Below are 18,552 nucleotides of genomic sequence, written 5' to 3' on the forward strand. Positions count from 1 at the left end.
AGTGCGGGTGGGACGGGAAGGTAAGCTTTCACTAACCAAGGCTTAAGGTGTTTGCGGATAGGATCCCTTTGTCTCTGCAGGTAGCCTCAGAACTTCAGGCAGCCAGGAGAACACACAGGTCCTGACCCTCCCAGAAGCTTCTCAGCTTCCACGCCTTCCCCTTTCTCCTGAACTTCTGTTTGTGGGATCTGCCCTCATCTCTGGGTTGTAAGCAGCACCCTACTCCCCAAGCCCTAAAGATTCCCAAATCACCATTTTAACCCATTTGTCTCCCTGATTTGAGATGGTAGAAAAATGGATGCCAAATTTTTGGGGGTCTTTAACTAATTCAGAAAAGAAGGACTAACATCGGTTTTGACAACAAACAAAACCAGTTTTTGTTCTATCAGTTATGTTTAAAAGATTCCAATTTCAAACTAAACACAATGTGTGGTTATTCTGTCAGCGATTTATATAGCCACCAGGGCGCCACATTTACACACTGCATACATCATTGTATTTTTTAAATGTACTTAATGAACTTTTTTTTTCTTTTCTAGTAACTACTTCATTGCCTTAAATGAATGCATTCCAATAGAATTTGTAACAAATGACCACTTTGTGTTTGCATTAATGCCAAACACGTTTAACAAATTTTTAACAAGGAACCCTGGCAAAATGCCAAACTCCTAGAAGGACACTGAAGGAATGCTATAAATTTAAACTAGATTTTACCTTTTCACTGAGCTCAGCAAGTGTCTTAGGTGTCTCACTGTCACCGTTGCAGCATTTCTATTTTATGTCAGATAAGCTGTACATTTCCTTTAGTTTTATTACCTTTGGTACTTCTTTCCAGAGGACTTTTATATCTATGCAGCTAGGTCTGAAATCATGTGGAAGCAGCTTAGAAAGTGGTCTTTACATCTAAAGAAGCGTTTGTGTCTTCCATGACTGTTAGACGCATGGGTTCGTATTCTTACTGACGAAACATGTCACTGTTTAAAACTGCACCATCAGCAATTGATGTCCCTGAATAATCAGTTAGACCAAGGGTTTTCAAGTGGGGGCAATTGTTGTCCCTAGCCCCATAGGGATATTGGGTGCTATCTCAGGACTTGGTGGCAGTCAAGTTGGGAGAAAGTAGTGCTGCCGACATGTACTGGGGACTAGTCAGGGATGCTGTGCACAGAGCAAAGAACTGTCTGGAACCCACACGTCCATGGGTCAAAGACAGAAATCTTACAGTAGAGTCACAGAAGGCTTTGGCTTTGATCAGTCCCTCAGGTTCAAGGAAATATTTTCTTGTTGTTGTTCTTGTTGAAGGCAAAGAAAAAGAGAGAGAGATCTTCCATCTGCTGGTCATGCCCAAATGCCCATGCCGGCCAGGGCTGAGCCAGGCCAAAGCTAAGAGCTCAGAATCCAGTTGAACCTCTCGTGGAAACCCGAGGCCTTGAGCCATCCCCTGTTGCTCTCCAGCGTGCACACTAGCAGGAAGCTGGTCTAGAAGTCCAGTAGCTAGGGCTCAATCCCAGAGCACTCTGAAACACAATATGGGCATCCCCAGAGGTTACTTTAATGAACTGCACCACACAACACCCAACCCAGAGGGCATGCTCCAGAGGAAAAATTATAAGCAAACACACTTCTATCCAATTGGTGTGTTAAAAATAACACAGAATACCTAATATTGGTGTAGAGAAGATTTCTGATTTTTCTGTCTTGTGTTCTGCCCTTAAGATAGAAAAAAAAAAATCCAGTCCATGACACTTTGACTCACACAGTAGACTGTAGTGGTGCTGGAGCTGACTGGTGGCCAGAGAATGTGCCTAACCAGCCAACCATGCCCAGGCCTGCCTGCTGGGAGAAGGCCATTGCTGACCATTGGAAATGATCTCTGAGTCAAGGCCAGCAGGAGGCAGGGCTACATATTCATGAGATAATTTTCTGTGTGTCACAGACAAGCACTTTTCATAGTTACACAATTATGCAGTGAATAAGATACAGGGACTCCAGTATAACATTAAAAGAAATCATCCTTTCAAAGGAAATGAATTTACACTTTCAGAGAATTTTTTAAAAGATTTATGTATTTTGAAAGTCCAAGTTAGAGGGAGACAGAGCGAGAAGAGTGAGTGAGAGCTTCCATCTGCTGGTTTACTCTCCCAGTGACCACCAAGGCCAGCTCTGGGCCAGGCTGAAGCCAGGAGCCTGGAGCAGCTTCCGGGCTCCCGTGGAGGTGGGGGGCAGGAGCTCAGGGGCTGGCACTGTGCCCTGCTTCTTCTAACAGGTACATTAATAGGGAGCTAAATCGGAAGTGGAGCAGCCAAGACTCAAACTGGCACCCCATATAGGATGCCGGCCTCCTGTTGGCCCTTTAGGAGAATTTTTAACATAAAAATACTGACCACATCTTACAGGTACTTTGAAGATACTGTAGTGACTGGAAAGGCGGCAGAGGAAAGAATGAGATGTGGGGAACCTTGGCCTCCAGGCCAAGGGAGCAGTGTGTGAACTGAAAAAGAGCTGAGTTCTAGTGAGGGGCCCCACGAGGCTGGGGAATTTGACCCAGAGCACCCAGGACCCCTGAGCACAGCTCTCTCAGCTCTACTGAGGGCCATGAACTTAGTGGATCGGTACCTTGGTGCTGTCAGGCTTGTTTAAGATAACTCAGGCGCAAGCTCAGAGGGCGGTAGCAGACAGCGTGCACCAAACATTCGCTATTAATAATTCTGACCACTATAATAATGACAAAAATAAATCCTGAGGAGACAAAGCAGTAGAGGCTGCCATTTTGATGTACACATCACATATCAATCTGAATCCCTTCATTTAAAATATTATGGGTGAGTCACACCCAGCGCACAGGAACAGAAGATGAAATACAGACTCCCTTAGCTGCCTCCGCTGCGCCGTGAGCAATGCTGTCCCTAACAGCAAGCCTGCACAGAGCTGGCTGGGCCAACCCCAGCCCCCAGCCCCAGCCCTAGCCACAACCCCAGCCCCCAGTCCCCAGCCCTCAACCCTTTGGGCTCTGAAGTGTTACATTTTATTGCCCCGTGGAGCTGCAGGAGGCCACTCTCAAGGTAAAATGTTGCTCTCCAGTCATATTTTTGAATTACGGCTTCAAGGTGGTTGCTCCTATCAGGAAAATTAAATGATTTAGCATAATTTGTTGCCACTTTGATCACAACAATAATAAATAAATCTTCATGAGGAAAATGGAAGTCCATTCCACCTCATTTTAAAAGATGCTAAGTAATAACACAGATGTAGTTATGGATTTTTTTTTTTTTTTTGTAAGCAGAAACCAACCACTCTATGGAGCTTTCCTTGGGTTTCTTAGTAGAGCTGTCCTGCCCGCCACCCCACCGCCCCCAGAAGGAGCAGCTCTTCCCCGACCCAGGCTAATTAGTCTATGGGGCTGGCCTGTTGTGTGGGGCACCATGTGCAATGTGTTAGGGGCATCCCAGGCCGCTGTGAATGGGTGTCTGTTCCTGTACCTGGGGGCACGCTGCACACATTTGGAAAGCACATGGAGCATAATGGACATTAACGCAGATGTCAGAAATAGCCTGCGTTTTACTACTGTTATTAAACAGTTTCCCCTTTAACCCCTCCGTGTTTACCAAAGACCCCGTTCTCCCAGCCTGTTTCTGCAAATCACTACTGAAGGGGCAGGAGAAGAAAGCCATAAGCGGGCAGGTGTCTTTATTCCAAAGAAAAACAGTCTGAAGGAATATTTGTGAGACACTGCACATTTATAGGCTGCCCTTGCAGACGCACAGCTCACTGGGGTGCAGAGCTGCCTACCACCCCCACCTGAGCCAAGGCAGGAGTGTCAGCTCCACCCTGCCTTGGTCAGATGGCTCCCCACAATGGAAATCACTTTGTGTTACAATATCATCCTAGTTATGCAGTGTTTGGGCCAACTAAAAAAATGCAAACAAAGCAGAACAAATCCTAGAGAGGCTCTAAAGCCCTACCCTGAGAGAGGTGAGAATGATATTCATGTATATAGAGTTGCAAACAATGTTACATGTGAGTGCATGTCCATCATCAATAGCATCAGTCTGTTATTAAATCTTGCAAAGCTCCCTTGAAGCCAGAAATTGTAATCTGCACATCCACCTATTGACTTGTGTTGTCTGTCTGTCTCCTGTCCCAGACCAGCACCAGGCACATTGCCTGGCACAAGATCGGTGCTAGACGAACCTCCTCTTGCTGCATCGCAACTTAAAACAAATGTAGTGGCTGAAAAGAATGTCCATGGATCCCCCTTCACAGTTCGGCTGAACTTCCAGCCAAAGTTCTGGGGAAGCATGCCCCTCCAAGTTCTTTCAGGTTTTGCTAAAATTTAGTTCTTTGCAGCCCTGGGACTGAAGTTTCCTGTTGCTGGTTGTCAGCTGGGGGCATTCCTCCGCCCCTGACCCCCATCCAGCATACTGAAGGAAACTCTCAAACCTTCCTGCACCCACACCTCCCTACCCCCAATCTCACCACGTCACGGGGGGTGCTTACCGCATTTCAGAGCCCCTGACTTTGTCACCGGCTCCAGCAGAAGCAAGGCCTGCTGGGAAGGAGCTCCTACCAGTAACTCAGGTACCTTCGGATTCAAGTCAAATGATGAGTAACTTTCATGACATGAGCAAAGTTGCAGAAACTTGGCCATGAGATCGGTTGTCTCAGCATCTGAGATTAGAGTAGGAAATCTAAAAGGACCCTAGGTTTTAGGACGCAGCCTCTGCATTAGGTTCTGGTTAACAACCATGGTGGAAGTGAATGTGCTTGTGCCTGAAAACAGGCAAGGCACAGGAATCCTCAGCGCGAGACCACCTGCTTTCTGCCCTCATACAGCTTCTTGTCAAAACCAAACTGTTCAGTAGAATTACTATGTAAGCCACAGCTCTAGTGGCTTGGCTTAGTTTACTAGTGACCATGTTTTGATTAAGAGCGACAAACAGGTGAAAATAATGGAAATATATGTTACCTGATTCCTTGCATCAAAAATGTGATTTTAATAAGTGAATATGGGGGCCCGGTGCCGTGGCCTAGTGGCTAAAGTCCTCACCTTGAACGCCTGGGGATCCCATATGGGCGCCTGTTCTAATCCCGGCAGCTCCACTTCCCATCCAGCTCCCTGCTTGTGGCCTGGGAAGGCAGTCGAGGACGGCCCAATGCATTGGGACCTGCACCCGCATGGAAGACCTGAAGGAAGTTCCTGGCTCCTGGCTTTGGATGGGCACGGCACCGGCCGTTGTGCTCACTTGGGGAGTGAATCATCAAATGGAAGACCTTCCTCTCTGTCTCTCCTTCTCTGTGTATATCTGGCTTTGTAATAAAAATAAATAAATCTTTAAAAAATAAATGAATATAAATGTCACTGAGATAATTCATCTTTCTTTTTCTCATATTAAGTCTGTAGATTTTATGCATTGGAGTAGCACACAGTTCTAGTGCTCGGTGGCCCCAGGTGGCCCGTGGCTTCCAACTGGACAGTAAAGTTTAGACAGCTCCCCTGCTGTGTGTGTGAGGCTCTGGGGAGACAGGCATCTGATGGGAGGCTGAAGGAGGAAGGGAAGGGTCAGCCCCTGAGCTGGTGTCAGGGCCTGCCAGCCCTGTCTGAGATGCGGAAGGAAGCAGGTTTGGGTGACAGGAGGCAGTTAGGCACAGGCGGAGCCTGTGGAGTGTACAGAAGAACGTGGGAGTTGGAGAGGACTAGAGAGAAAGAGTGAGGGGGGCCAGATGGGGCCCAGCCCACAGGGCCCAGAGACCCTCAGTCCTCCATGGCAGAGTGTGGGCAGCGGGATTGTAAACAGGGTTGTAAACAGGCGCTATAAAGCGCGTGAATGAGGAATGCAGGATGCAGTGGCTGTCAGTGTTGAAATAGCACTGGTGGCGGCTGCTCCAGGAGTTGGGTGCTGGGAGAGAAGGCAGCAGGGAATTGGGGCCCCTGTAGCTCCCCAGGTGAGGGAGGACTGGCTGGGGGTGGGGGTGGGGAAATAGTCTCACAGTGAGAGGCAGCTCTGATTGCCTCCTGGCTGGAGGTCAGGATTCCTTTTGCCGTTTTATTTAAGCCTATGTTCCTTTGCTCCTCAACGAGGAGGCGTCTGTGTTTCCAACTGCTGGCAAGGCTGTGTTCTCTATCCATTCCCCTCCACCACCACCACCACCTGCCCCTTACCCAAACCCTTTGAGGGCTGCTAGTGAATGGATTGTTTGATTGAAGAAGTGGCCAGACTTTCTGAGAGTTCTCTTGCCTACAGCATAAACCTCCCCAGCAAGAAATGCCCTGCAATTGAGAGGTGCTGCGTTCTGCCTGGTGACCTGTTACCCAGCTGGAAACCTTTCTTGCGACTGAATAAATTATTGTTCTTTGCTATTTTATCTTGGAAAAACATCAAGCACATTGGACATTCACTGTAATTATTTTTTGCTCACTTCCCATGTGTTAAAAAAAATGCCAATCGTTACATTTTAATACTGCTTTGGGTTTCTCTTTACCTTTTAATCATGCGGCTTTGTAATATATTGGTCACCCTTTAAAAGGATGATTAAGAAATGCCTAATGCACAAAAGAATTAGAGCTATGCACAGTTCATGAAACAGAAAGCGTGCTCTGACTTAGAATTTTCATACAAAGTTTGCAGAGATTCAATGTGCCAGAATGGTAATATGATCTATTCTAGGAACTCCCTAACTTTCTGCCTCTGCAAAAGTCATTTTGTTGTTGTTGTTATTGTTGTTGCCCCAATTCAAGTTTCTTAATCAGAAGGGTTACACCAAACCCCTCAGTATGAATTTGCAGAGTTCATCCAAGCTGCGTATTTTGTTTGCACGCTTAGTGATAGCCTGAAACAGCTGCCTACCTGTGCAGCTACTGGTGGTGTTCTCATTAGTCGGTGTTTCAGCCACCGGATCAGGCAGCTCAGGCTGCTGTGTCTACAGATGTGGCTTGTGTAAGTGTGTGCCTTTTCCCCCTCCTTCCCCTGTTCCCCAGGCAGCCGCACTGTGGGCACTGCCATGTGCCCCCGCTGTAGTCGCTCATCACACCCAGAGCCCTTCACTGGGCCAGCGAGGAAAAGTTAGGGTCCTTCTGGATACCTCCTCCCCAGGGTCTGAAATATGAAATAGCTGACCTTCCTCTGTATGTTTGCTGAGCATGAACACAGGTTAGTGAGTATGGAGATGAAATCTGCACTGTTCAAAGAGATGCTAGTATTCTTTTATGTTTTTTATGGTGAACAAAATGCATCTAATATAAATCATACCAGTTTAAACATTTTAAAAGTACATTTCAGTGGTATTTGACTCTTCACTACTGTTTGTTCCACCCTAAGCAGAAATTCTGTCTCCAGAGACAAAGATCTGCTCCCCTCCCCTGCCCCCATCAATCCAGGCATGGTAACCTCTGATCCATTTTTCTCATCCCTGTGTTGGCTGTTCTAGTAAGTGGAACCATGTTTCTACAGGATTTGTCTTTTTGTGTCTGATCTCTTTCACTTGCCATGATGCATTCAAAATTTATCTATGGTGTAACATGTTTCAGAACTTCATCACTTTTATAGCTGAATCATAATTCAATCAACATCTACACAGACCGCATGTGTCTGTCCATTCATTTGTTGGTGAACATTTGACTATGGTGAATAATGAGGCTGTGACAGCCCTGTAATAAAAAAAAATGGCAGCAGTAACGCTAGAATTCCTGATATGTTTCTGGGACATGTCCATAACCTCATGTTCTTAGAGTGTCCCAAAAGGGGAGTGAGAGCACTTAGTGCAAGAAAATATCTCAGTCCAGGATGAGATCTTGCTTTTCTTTTAGAGCTCATGTGGTAAGCTGATTGCCCTAAAATGGTTTCTGTACATGAAATTAGAAGTATCTGTTTTCCTGGTTCATTTGTTCACTACTAGATGGGTGCAGCTCTTATTGATTGGATAGCTTAAAACTGTACAATGCCTAAGCAGCTTGGGTGTCTGTGTTTCACACCACTACAGTTGGTTGGATAATTTGTATTGTGCACTGATGTAAGCTTGGTTGATTGATTCATAATATTTATCACTGCTCTCTTATTTGATTGGATGATCAGTGCTTTAAAACCTCTTAAACCAGCTGGTTGGAGCTGCTCCTCTCTTCCACTTCACTGGTACTAGACAGCCCACTGCTCAGTGCCAGCCAATGAGTAAAAACTCCTGAGCTTCAAAAGGGTGCCTTTAGCTCATGTCTGGGATAGATTTGGTCAACTTGCAACAGTGCTACAAATAATTGTGTATGGCATGTATTTAAGTTACTTTGGGTCTATATCCAGGAATGGAAAGGCTGAATCCAGTTTCCTTTTAAATTGTTGCTATTAGGTGGTTGTTAAGTCAATGTTAAGTATTTGGTGCTTTAGCTATCTTTAGGTCTGTCATCTTAAAAATTAATTTTAGAGGTCAGCATTGTGGTGCACTAGGTTAAACTGTTGCCAGTGACATTGGGCATATCATACTGGAACACTAGTTTGCACCTTGGCTGGACCACTTCTGATCCAGCCCCCTGCCAAAGTGCCAAGAAAAGCAGCAGATAATGGTCCAATTAGTTGGTTCCATGATACCCTCACAGTCAACCCAAATGGAGATCCAACCTCCTGGGTTTAGCCTTGCCAGTCCAAGCTATTGCAAACCAGATTGGAGAGTGAACCAGATCTCTGTTGATGACTCTTCTCTTTCTGCCTCTCAAAAATATAAATTTTCAAAAAATGTAAAAGCCTTGGTCCCAGCGCGGTGGCCTAGTGGCTAAAGTCCTCACCTTGCACGTGCCAGGATTCCATTTGGGTGCCGGTTATGTCCCGGCGGGCCCACTTCCCATTCAGCTCCCTGCTTGTAGCCTGGGAAGCAATCAGGGATGCCCCAAAGCCTTGAGACCCTACACCCACGTGGGAAACCCAGAAGCTCCTGGCTCCTGGCTTTGGTTGGGCTCAGCTCCGGTTGTTGCAGCCACTTGCAGAATGAATCAACGGACAGAAGATCTTCCTCTCTGTGTGTTTGCCTTTCCAATAAAAATAAATAAATCTTTAAAAAATTTTTTAAATCCTCAGTCATTGTACTGAAATGTGGAGAGCAGAACACCAACCCCCTGATCTGATAGTTCAGACATAATCATTGGAACATTCTAGCACATTTGCATTTCTTTGTGTATGGCAGGAAACATTAGCACATTGCTGTGACTTCTTTCGAAAGCACTTCTGCTCAGATGCATCTGCAGGTCATGCTATCACTTGCTGTTGGTTTTGTGCTTCCTCTGTGCTTCTTCCCCTAAGCTCCCCCTGCCCCACCTCCACCCAACCCCAACCAAGGAGAGAGTTGGAGAGGAGGGTGCAGGGGTGGGAGGAGGACAGCTCTGGGTGATCTCAGGGAGTGGGGCCAGTTGCTTTCTCTGCTAAATGATGTGCTTTCTTGTTGCAGCTATCAGAAGGGCTGAATGAAAGGAAAAGGCAGCTCTGCAGCAATATTCTGATAATCTATTGCAGTGCAGCTCTCATCACTGTCCAGCACCACCTGGAGCGGCTCACCAGGACCGAAGGGGAGTTTTCACTGTCAGTACTGAATGTGATTCTGTTCAGCTTAATATTTCCTGCGCCATCTCATGTCACTTCTCATGGATTGGGATGTGTTGGAAAGGAAGAAGGCAGAGGAGGAGAAGGACAGGCCCCTCTGCTTTTGGGGGTTGGGATGTGGGCTTTGGAGATGTGATCATCTCTTTCCGAATGTCTTTATTGGGTAGCATTTTTATTTGTTTCCTTAACCATCGTTGGATAATTTGAACTCCATGGAATTTTAAAGTCTGGCTTCAGTTTCTCTTGGACCACTTGCTTCGTCTCCCGTGATGCTGCTGGTTCAGTCTCAGTGGTCATTCCTAACGCATTAGATTATCAAACAGTGGTCCTTCACTGTGAGTGAGTGATGTTGGAAGTGTCTGGGTACCGCAGTGTGTGGAATGGTTGACAAAGCAACAAAAACACCAAAAATTGTGAGCCTTTACCCTCCTCTATTTCTTTAATCTGCTGTTCGAAGAGCCACCTTTTGGTGGCATAACCAGTAGTTTACCTCTGGGCCAGGTTGGAAATGAAATCAATTTTTAACCACTACTACTTGCCAAGAAATCGCCTTATGAGAACATGGTGTGTGTCTCTGACAATGCATGGCACATCTAAATTGGTCATTCTTAGTTTTTCCTCCCTGCTGATGTACTGGAGTGTGGTGAAAGCCCAAGGCACCTGCATCTACACTGCGCAGGTTCCACGTGTCTCCACAGCTGGACCTGACGCAGCCTCAGGCTCTTACCACTCCAGCACATGCAGGTTCTCCATGAAGAAGCTGGGACTCATTCGCATTTTGAGATCCAAATGCTGTGCAAACAGTGTAAACTTTGATCTTCTGTAAACAATGGGTCATTTCTCGTGTGTGTGTGTGTGTGTGTGTGTTTGTTTTTAATGTCTCCAACATGGATTCCAAAGCATTTTCAGCATCCAACATGAACACGTTGCTGAATGAGGAACAATCACACAAGCTGTGTTTCTGTATATAGCACTACACAATATGTATGTGGATACAGAGTCATTCTTCAAAGCACATGCCAGGGAAGGGGGCCACATTTTGAGGTCTTTTACATACATTGACATGGTACTAAGGAGAATTAAACTCCTAATGCTTCCACTGAAGATTACTAAAAACATTAATGTTGTAATGACTTCATACTATTCATGACCAAACCTGGCAAACAGGTACAACTCTTATATTGATCCATTTTCTTGTTGATGGAAGCAACCCTTCCAAGTGTATGCAAGTGGGAAATGAAACCCTGCTTTCTCTCTTTCTTTCTTTCTTTTTTAAAGGAAAAATAGTGAATTTAAGCATGAGTGGCCTTAATCAATAGAGTTGTCTTTCTTTGCTGCTGTGGAAAGGATTCTAATCAGGTGTCCCTGAAGTCTTGCATTGAATTTAGTCGTTCCTATTACTTTTTAAAATGCTGGTGCAATTAACTCTGAGCCTCTCTTGTGAGCCATAGAGATATTTCAAAAGACAAACACCTTATTTGTTGGAGAAGAGGAAACCAACTCTGACTTGCGCTCTCCGCTTGTTGGTGCATTCGGAGTAACAAATTCACGCAGGTTTCTTGCTTCTGGCTTTGTTCTCGTCCGTAAGTAAAGCAAATACGTAAAGCTTATGTGTCGCACAAACAGTCCAGTTACGTTCATGTTTAAAACATTTGTCCTTTAACTATCAAAGAGATCCAGGTCTTGGTTGAAGAAGTGAGCAGAGTTCTTTGCAAGCCCCTAGTGTGACACAATGTCACACTGGAAACCCAGGCCACAGACCAGTCCCCCTGGACAGTTTGGGTGTCTTCAAAGGGGTGGTCCTCACTGCCTCCCAGAACCAGGTCCTGACCTGAACTCTGCAGCTGAATACTTGAAATAGAAACCCAACAGGGAAAAATAGAATCCTCCAAATGAATACAAAACAACCAACCATGTATTGTTCTATATTTCTACGTATGTGCCAATTTTGTCACAGCTATTATTTGGGGTATCATCTTTGGCTCCTCTCTGATTGATTAAAAGTATTATTGATCATACTTTTAAGGGGGTGGGTCTATCCCTTAGTCCCAGAAAAATTGAAATTCTGTTCAAAGTAACATCATTCTTCACTTCATATACTCTGATGTTTCGGGGTTACTCTCTCCAAAAATCCCTTTTCACACCCTATTAAAAGAATCTCTGGGTTTACAGCAAACACTGTGATGCTGGGGAAGATATCTCCTTCATGCAAACTTCGGCAGGCTCCCTTCTAATTGTAAGTAGTTGGAGAAGAAGTTGGGGCTAACCTTTAGAAGTTGATCTTACTTTGTGCAAAAGCAGACTTGTACTTTATACCCCATTTGATTTCCATGTACAGTCTCAATTTTGTATTTAATGATTTTTTTGTGTATATCCAGTATGCACGTGAACAGCGTGTCAACTTTCATTTGAGAAGAGGGTCTTCAATTTACTCTCTCAACAGTTTATGACGAGGCCGCAAACGTATTGACATAAGCTCTATCTGCGATGTTTTTGTGTAGAGTGGTCTTTGAATGCTGCCAGGGGTCGGTGTATCTAATTTTCCCTGAGACCCTTGTTTGGTAGTGCTTCTTGTAATATTTCTCCAAGTGAGTGGCATGTGGGTTGTGATATTGACCATGTGACTATGGGCATCGATATGACAAAAATAAATACAACTAAGGAATCCTCAAAACTTCCAGTGGGCATGTATCAGCCAGTCATTGTAACCTCGTGTCTAGTAGAAATACAACGTGCGCGATGTGTACAGTTCATGACCTTGTTCCCATGTGTATGAGAAGTACTTTGTGCTGATCGCCTTATTTATATTCATCAAATAAACCTTGTTTCTTTCTGATGTGAGTCCAATCCCTCTTTAGTGCTCCAGTTTTGGAAGATCCTTGACTGAAGAAGCGAATGAACTTGAAGTAAAAGGGACCCCCCAAAAAGCAAAATCACTGGCCACAGAGATCTTTATGTCTGCCCGGAACTAGAACTTCAAGTTAAGAAACCAACTCACTGGCACTATTGCTTTCCTCCTTTCCTCCTGCTTTTCCTTATTTTTCTTTCTCCCTACTCCAGTGTCCTGCTAATGTGCTTGGGAAAGTAACAGCAGATGGCCTGAATGCCTGGGCGGGAGGCTTGGATGGAGTTAGAGGTTCCTGGTTTCAGCCTGCCCAACCACAGCTGTTGGCGCCACTTAGGGAATGAAATCAACGGATGGAAGATCTCTGTCTCTCTCTGTCTCTCTTTATCACTGTACAGGTCAAACAAATCTTTTTTTTAAACCAACTTCTGTCTGCTGGTTCTCTTCACAAATGCCCAGAGGTTAAGTCAGGCCAAAGCCGGGAGCCAGGAACAGGTCTCCTACATGGATGAGAAGAACTCAGATACCCGAGCCACTGTGTGCTGCCTCCCAGGCGCATTGGCAGGGGGCTGAGCATGCTGCTAGGCTCTCCCGTGTAGGACACAGGTCTCCCAAGCACCTGGGCCACGTGCTCCAACACCTCTTTCTTCTTACACTTCCCTTCCCTTTGCCCCCACCCCCCTCCTCTTCTCTCTCTGGTTTCCTGTCTTTTCGGTTGGGTTGCCTTAGCCCCTGCTTAACTCTCTTCACTTTGTGGCAAAGATCGTTGCCAACAGCTTTTGTGTTTTAGGGAGAGTCTTTCTCTTCAAGTATTCATGTCCATTCTCCTAAGAGGAAACTCACTGGTTCTTTTTGAATCCTGAATGCAATCGCCTTTCTCGAAGGTGTTGGGAGGGTGAGGCCACATGATTGACAGGCAGTTTTCAATCTATTCTAGAGTAGATCAGGAAAGCTGGGCGAGCAAAGCTATAGCCCTGCTGCCACTTGTATGCTGGTTCTCATGCATGTACTTACACACACACACACACACACACACACACTCATCCATGCAAGGGCTCCCCAGCCTTCACAGCCTACCTAGGGACCAACTGGAGAACCTCTTGGCCAGATGTCCCTATCAAGTCTACAGAGCTAGCTCCTGGTTCCTTTACAGGTTGGAATTACATTCCAGGGAGTGAATGTCCGCTTCGTAACAGGATTGACCTCCATGAGCCATTGATTATAGAGCTAGGAAGATCATTGATGTCATGGAATCCAATATCTTCCTTTGGCCGGACGGTGAGAGTGGGACCCAGTTGGAAGTGATGTATGGTAAGTTCGTTACAATCCCAAACTGTCCCCGGTGCTCCGGAAATGGAAATATACATCCTCGAAGGCTGTCTAGGAAGGAGAGGAAGGGACAAAATCTCCTTCCAGTTGGTCCTTGACAACTTGGGGGAAATCTCATTTAGTTGCTGTGCTTTATGGGCTTAAAGCTACCAGGTGTGAAATTCCCGCAGTCAGGTACATTTTGGAGGACTTGCAAAGTTGTTTACCCTTTTCATTCCATGCACTTTTCACAGAAAGAGAACTTTTGTTGGACAAGAATTTCTTACCTCATAGAACTTCCTGAAGCCGCCAGCTTGCAGTCAGGCCTGGTTATGTAAACCCAGCTGGCCAGATGGGACTTTGGTTTCTTTACCCATAAACCAGTCCTTTCTGTACCTAGGGAACCAGCCCACACATCGGGGAACTCAAATCGCAGGCTAATGTACGCCTTGAGTTTCATCGAAGTGCTTAGACTTAATTGTCATATTCCCAAGACTTTCCTAGGATCTGTTTACTGCTATTACAAAAGACTGGAGAGATTTTTAATTCTTGGAATAGCTGATCTTACTTCTACTACTAATAAGTAAACAGCAGTGATATGTGATTAAATGTTATCGAGTGTTTGTGAGGAATCAGGTCAAGATGCAAAGGGCTTACGTGCATGGAGTCTTTAGTCCTGGCAACAGTCCCATGAGGCAGATACTGTCATGGTGCTGCTTTGGCAGTGAAGGGTGTGGGAGCCCAGAGACAGGACTAGAAGCAGCATACAATTCTAGAGGTCAGTGCTCCAGGCCGTGCTCACACGATCTCTTTCATCCTCACAGTAATCCAATGAGCCACGCACTCGTCTGCCCTTGGGAATGGCAAGAGGAAGTGCAGAGAGCTGGCGTGCCCCGATCTGAGTCCACCAGGTGGTAAGTAGTGGCCCCGGGCTTTGAACCCCATGCTCAGTAAGCCTCTCTGCTTAGGGGATGTATTGGGCTCGAGGTCAGGTGGGTGTAAGTGAGGTTAGGATGCCAACCCCTCCTATAGCCATCCTCTAGTGCTTCCTAGTGATACTGGTATCCAGCAGAGCCGCACAGCTCACAGCCCCCAAAGAACTGGCTGCTTCACCTGTGTCTGCCACAGTTGCTCTGTAGGGCAAGGTGAGGCTATGGATTCCAGAGAGGGTCAAGCCACATGTCAGATGGGAGCCCAGACAAGCATAACTTGGTGGGGAGGGGTGGGGTGGGAGACTCTAGCTACACATCCCACATCCTCAGACTTAAGCCACAGTGGATCAAAAAAGTATTCCAAAACCCAAAAATGTTTGCTGAACATGGCTAGATTTTTTTTCCCCTTGTCATTATATGGTATAACAACTATTTATCCAGCATTGACATTGTGTGAGGTAACATGAGTAACCCAGAGATAATTCAGAGTATGCAAGAGCATGTGGGTAGATTAGAAGCAGACTGCATATGGGCCTTGAGCATCTGTAGGGTTTGATATACTCAGGACTGCTGTGACCGAGGAGGACCGTGCTTGGGACTCAGACTTTACCTTGCTACCCTTGAACTTCTCATGTTTCTTCGAAGCCATCAAGCTCTAGGCATCAGCGCTTTTGACCTTCCAGACATCCTTGGTCACCCAAGGGTTGCAGACAGCGCATCTGGTGATCGGACCAAACAGGTGTCTGCAGGTCAAGGAGGGCCTTGGTTGCCATGCTAAAAGGTATGGGAATAAAGCCATGGGCCACTGGTTCTCAATTTCAGTCATCGCATGCCTCTCTTCTAGTGTGTGCTGTATGTGAAACCAGTATGTAGCTTCAGTTCAGTAATTGGCTTTAAGTTAAACAGATTCCCTTTTTCTTTTTACGTAAATAAATTTGATTTACCCCCAAAACATCACCCTCTTCATTAAAATTAAGAAAGTAGAGTTGTTTGCTCTATGTAAATAGATACCCTAAAATAAAAGAGTAACAAAAACAAAAGATGAGGTCTGAGCCCCCAAGGCTTTCTCCTTCTTGATTGAAGAGGAGATTGGCAAAGATGGCAGAGGGCCCTGTTACAGAATCACGAGGACTGGAAGGGGACCACTGAGGAATATTTGACCAGGTGGTTCCAGGTCGTTGATTTATGGGGCTCACGGTGTGGCCTAGCACCTTAAGCCACTGCCCACTGTGGACACTGATTCAAGTCCCAGCTGCTCTGCTTACAATCTAGCTCCCTGCTAATGTACTTGGGAAAGCAGCAACGTATGGCCCAGGTAAGTAGGAGCCCTGGAAGAAGCTCCTGCCTCCTGTCTTTAGCCTGGCTTTGGCCTGGCTGTTGCAGCCATCTGGGACATGAATCAGCAGTTGGAAGATCACTCTTTGTTGCTCCTTCTCTGTAACTCTAACTTTTGAATCAATCGATCGATCTTATCTGAAAAGATTTCATCTCCTGCTCCACTGTGTTCCCTCCACCCATTGCCTGCCATAGCAGACACTGGGCCAGGCTGAAGTCAGCAACTGAGAACTCAGTCCAAGTCTCTCTTGGGACAGGCAGGAGTCTAATTACTTGAGCTAACATCACCTCCTGCACTGCCTTCCAGGATGGGCACTGGCAGGAAGCTGACCTGGGAGTGCAGGCAGTACTCAGAGGCAAGCATTCTGACACTGGATGTGTGCTTCCCAAGTGGCGGCTTTCGCCCTGTCCCAGACCCCAGTCTCCTGTCGCGTGAGCTCATACACCGTATCAAACCACATTTCACTGCCACATCTCCTTCGGTTGCTCTTGTCAATTTGAGTTTCTCAGACTGATATTTTCTTTGATGACCTTTGTGCTTTTGAGCTATACTAGTGACCCTGACTCTGTATGGATGCCCTTCTTCTGGGATTTATCTGAGGGGTGTGTGTGGGTGGTTCCCGGCTTCGGATCGGCGCGCATCGGCCCGTTGCGGCTCACTTGGGGAGTGAATCATCGGACAGAAGATCTTCCTCTCTGTCTCTCCTCCTGTCTGTATATCTGACTTTGTAATAATAATAAATAATAATAATAATAAATAAATCTTTGTAATAATAATAAATAAATCTTAAAAAAAAAGAAAGGACATTTTTTTCCATGAAGTTTTTTTTTAAGATCTATTTATTTCCATTGAAAAGGCAGATCTACAGAGAGGAGAGACAGAGGGAAAGTTCCTCCATCCACTGGTTCACTCCCCAAGTGGCTGCAGTGGCCAGAGCTGAGCCAATCCGAAGCCAAAAGCCAGGAGCTTCTTCCGGGTTTCCCATGTGGGTGCAGGGTCCCAAGGCTTTGGTCCATCCTCGACTGCTTTCCCAGGCCACAAGCAGGGAGCTGGATGGGAAGTGGAACATCCAGGACACAGACCAGAACCCACATGGAATCCTGTTGCCTGCAAAAGGAGGATTATAGCCACAGAGCCATTGCACTAGGCCCTCCGTGAACATTTTGAAGTATCCTCATACTAATTGCTTCTCCATTGTCTTCATGGCTACAGCTATTCAGCTTCACCCCAGGAGGTTCCTTCCCTGACCCCTGAGCGCTTCTGAGTTTTCAGCCTTTGTGAAAATTCTCTCTCCACCAAACAAGGCACCTTGGGCTGCTTCCCCAACTTGTGCAGTTTCCTCATCCTAAATGCGTTCCTTCAGCTCCTAAAGTTTTCTTTTCCTTTTTCCTTAACAAGGATCCAATGGGCACAAAGCACAATGCCAGCTACATGGTAGATTCTGACAAATGGAAGTGATGCTGTGATTAGCAGGAATAATAGTCTAAAAAAAAAAAAAAGATTTGATGGCACAGAACTAATGGTCACTTGCTGGCTCCCAAGCCATTCTCCCACGAGAAATGCAGCCAAGCTGGGCCTTGCTCAGATCCCATTTGCCACGTCAGGCTTCTGCTCGACCACGTTTAATAACCAGTTTCCAGATCTGGATATTGGGGGCTGTAAATTTCCCTGGTGACTGTTGCCAATGACAGGGAAGGAAAGACTTGTGTAATTACCACTTGTACTTCCACAAAACACATGAACTAAAGTCAAGAGCAAGGGTTTTAGACGATAAAACACCAGGTTTTTCAAAGGCAGGAAAGACCTGCCTTACTTGGATGATAAGAACTGTATGCCTGGTTAGAAAAAGAGAAGCAGGAATGGCACTGGCATGGCCTAGCACCCGGGAAGCCTTCACTTTGGAAGGTACCATTCTCCTCCTCGTCCCCCGCCGCTCCAGTACCTGCACACTGACAAGTTTGTCAGAAGAATGAAGGCTTTAGGTTTAGCCGTGTGTTGATTGGGAATCAGTAACTTTGCTTGTGACCCAAAACCACAGCATTTCTTTTTCTATATTCCTTTGGTGGTGCAGGTACCCTTTTTACTTGGTTTTACAGCATGATTTTGGGGGGACATTCTGCCATGTCATCCTTCAGACATGATAATGTGACCAGTTGTATGGAAATATCCCAAGACAACAACTTACTAAGATTTTTTTTTAAAAGATTTATTCATTTTATTACAGCCAGATATACAGAGAGGAGGAGAGACAGAGAGGAAGATCTTCCGTCCGATGATTCATTCCCCAAGTGAGCCGCAACGGGCCGATGCGCGCCGATCCGAAGCCGGGAACCAGGAACCTCTTCCAGGTCTCCCACGCGGGTGCAGGGTCCCAATGCATTGGGCCATCCTCGACTGCTTTCCCAGGCCACAAGCAGGGAGCTGGATGGGAAGTAGAGCTGCCAGGATTAGAACCGGCGCCCATATGGGATCCTGGCGCGTTCAAGGCGAGGACTTTAGCCGCTAGGCCACGGCGCCGGGCCCAGAACTTACTAAGATTTGAGGAACCGTGGAGAC

General features: G+C 46.1%; 1 protein-coding gene and 1 long non-coding RNA gene across 12 annotated transcripts in view; both read left to right on the plus strand.

Moving 5' to 3' along the window:
• ERC2 (ELKS/RAB6-interacting/CAST family member 2) overlaps positions 1-12,411 on the plus strand; it is an 899,314-nt gene extending 886,903 nt beyond the window's left edge. For 7 of the 11 annotated variants that reach the window (XM_058678726.1, XM_058678722.1, XM_058678728.1 and 4 more), the window contains one exon: positions 9,424-12,411. In XM_058678726.1, the coding sequence (XP_058534709.1) occupies positions 9,424-9,711 (288 nt within the window). In that variant the 3' untranslated portion in view covers positions 9,712-12,411. The remainder of the gene's footprint in view (positions 1-9,423) is intronic. The other 4 variants (XR_009247350.1, XR_009247349.1, XR_009247351.1 and 1 more) reach the window with 2 other exon arrangements.
• Positions 12,412-13,156: 745 nt separating this feature from the next.
• LOC131482893 (uncharacterized) lies at positions 13,157-15,434 on the plus strand. Its single transcript, XR_009247387.1, has 3 exons — positions 13,157-13,731; positions 14,553-14,642; positions 15,306-15,434. It is a non-coding gene; the product is annotated as an uncharacterized LOC131482893 (long non-coding RNA).
• Positions 15,435-18,552: the final 3,118 nt, after the last annotated feature.

The sequence above is a fragment of the Ochotona princeps genome, chromosome 21, assembly GCF_030435755.1.
Source record: "Ochotona princeps isolate mOchPri1 chromosome 21, mOchPri1.hap1, whole genome shotgun sequence".
Taxonomy (NCBI): Eukaryota; Metazoa; Chordata; class Mammalia; order Lagomorpha; family Ochotonidae; genus Ochotona; species Ochotona princeps.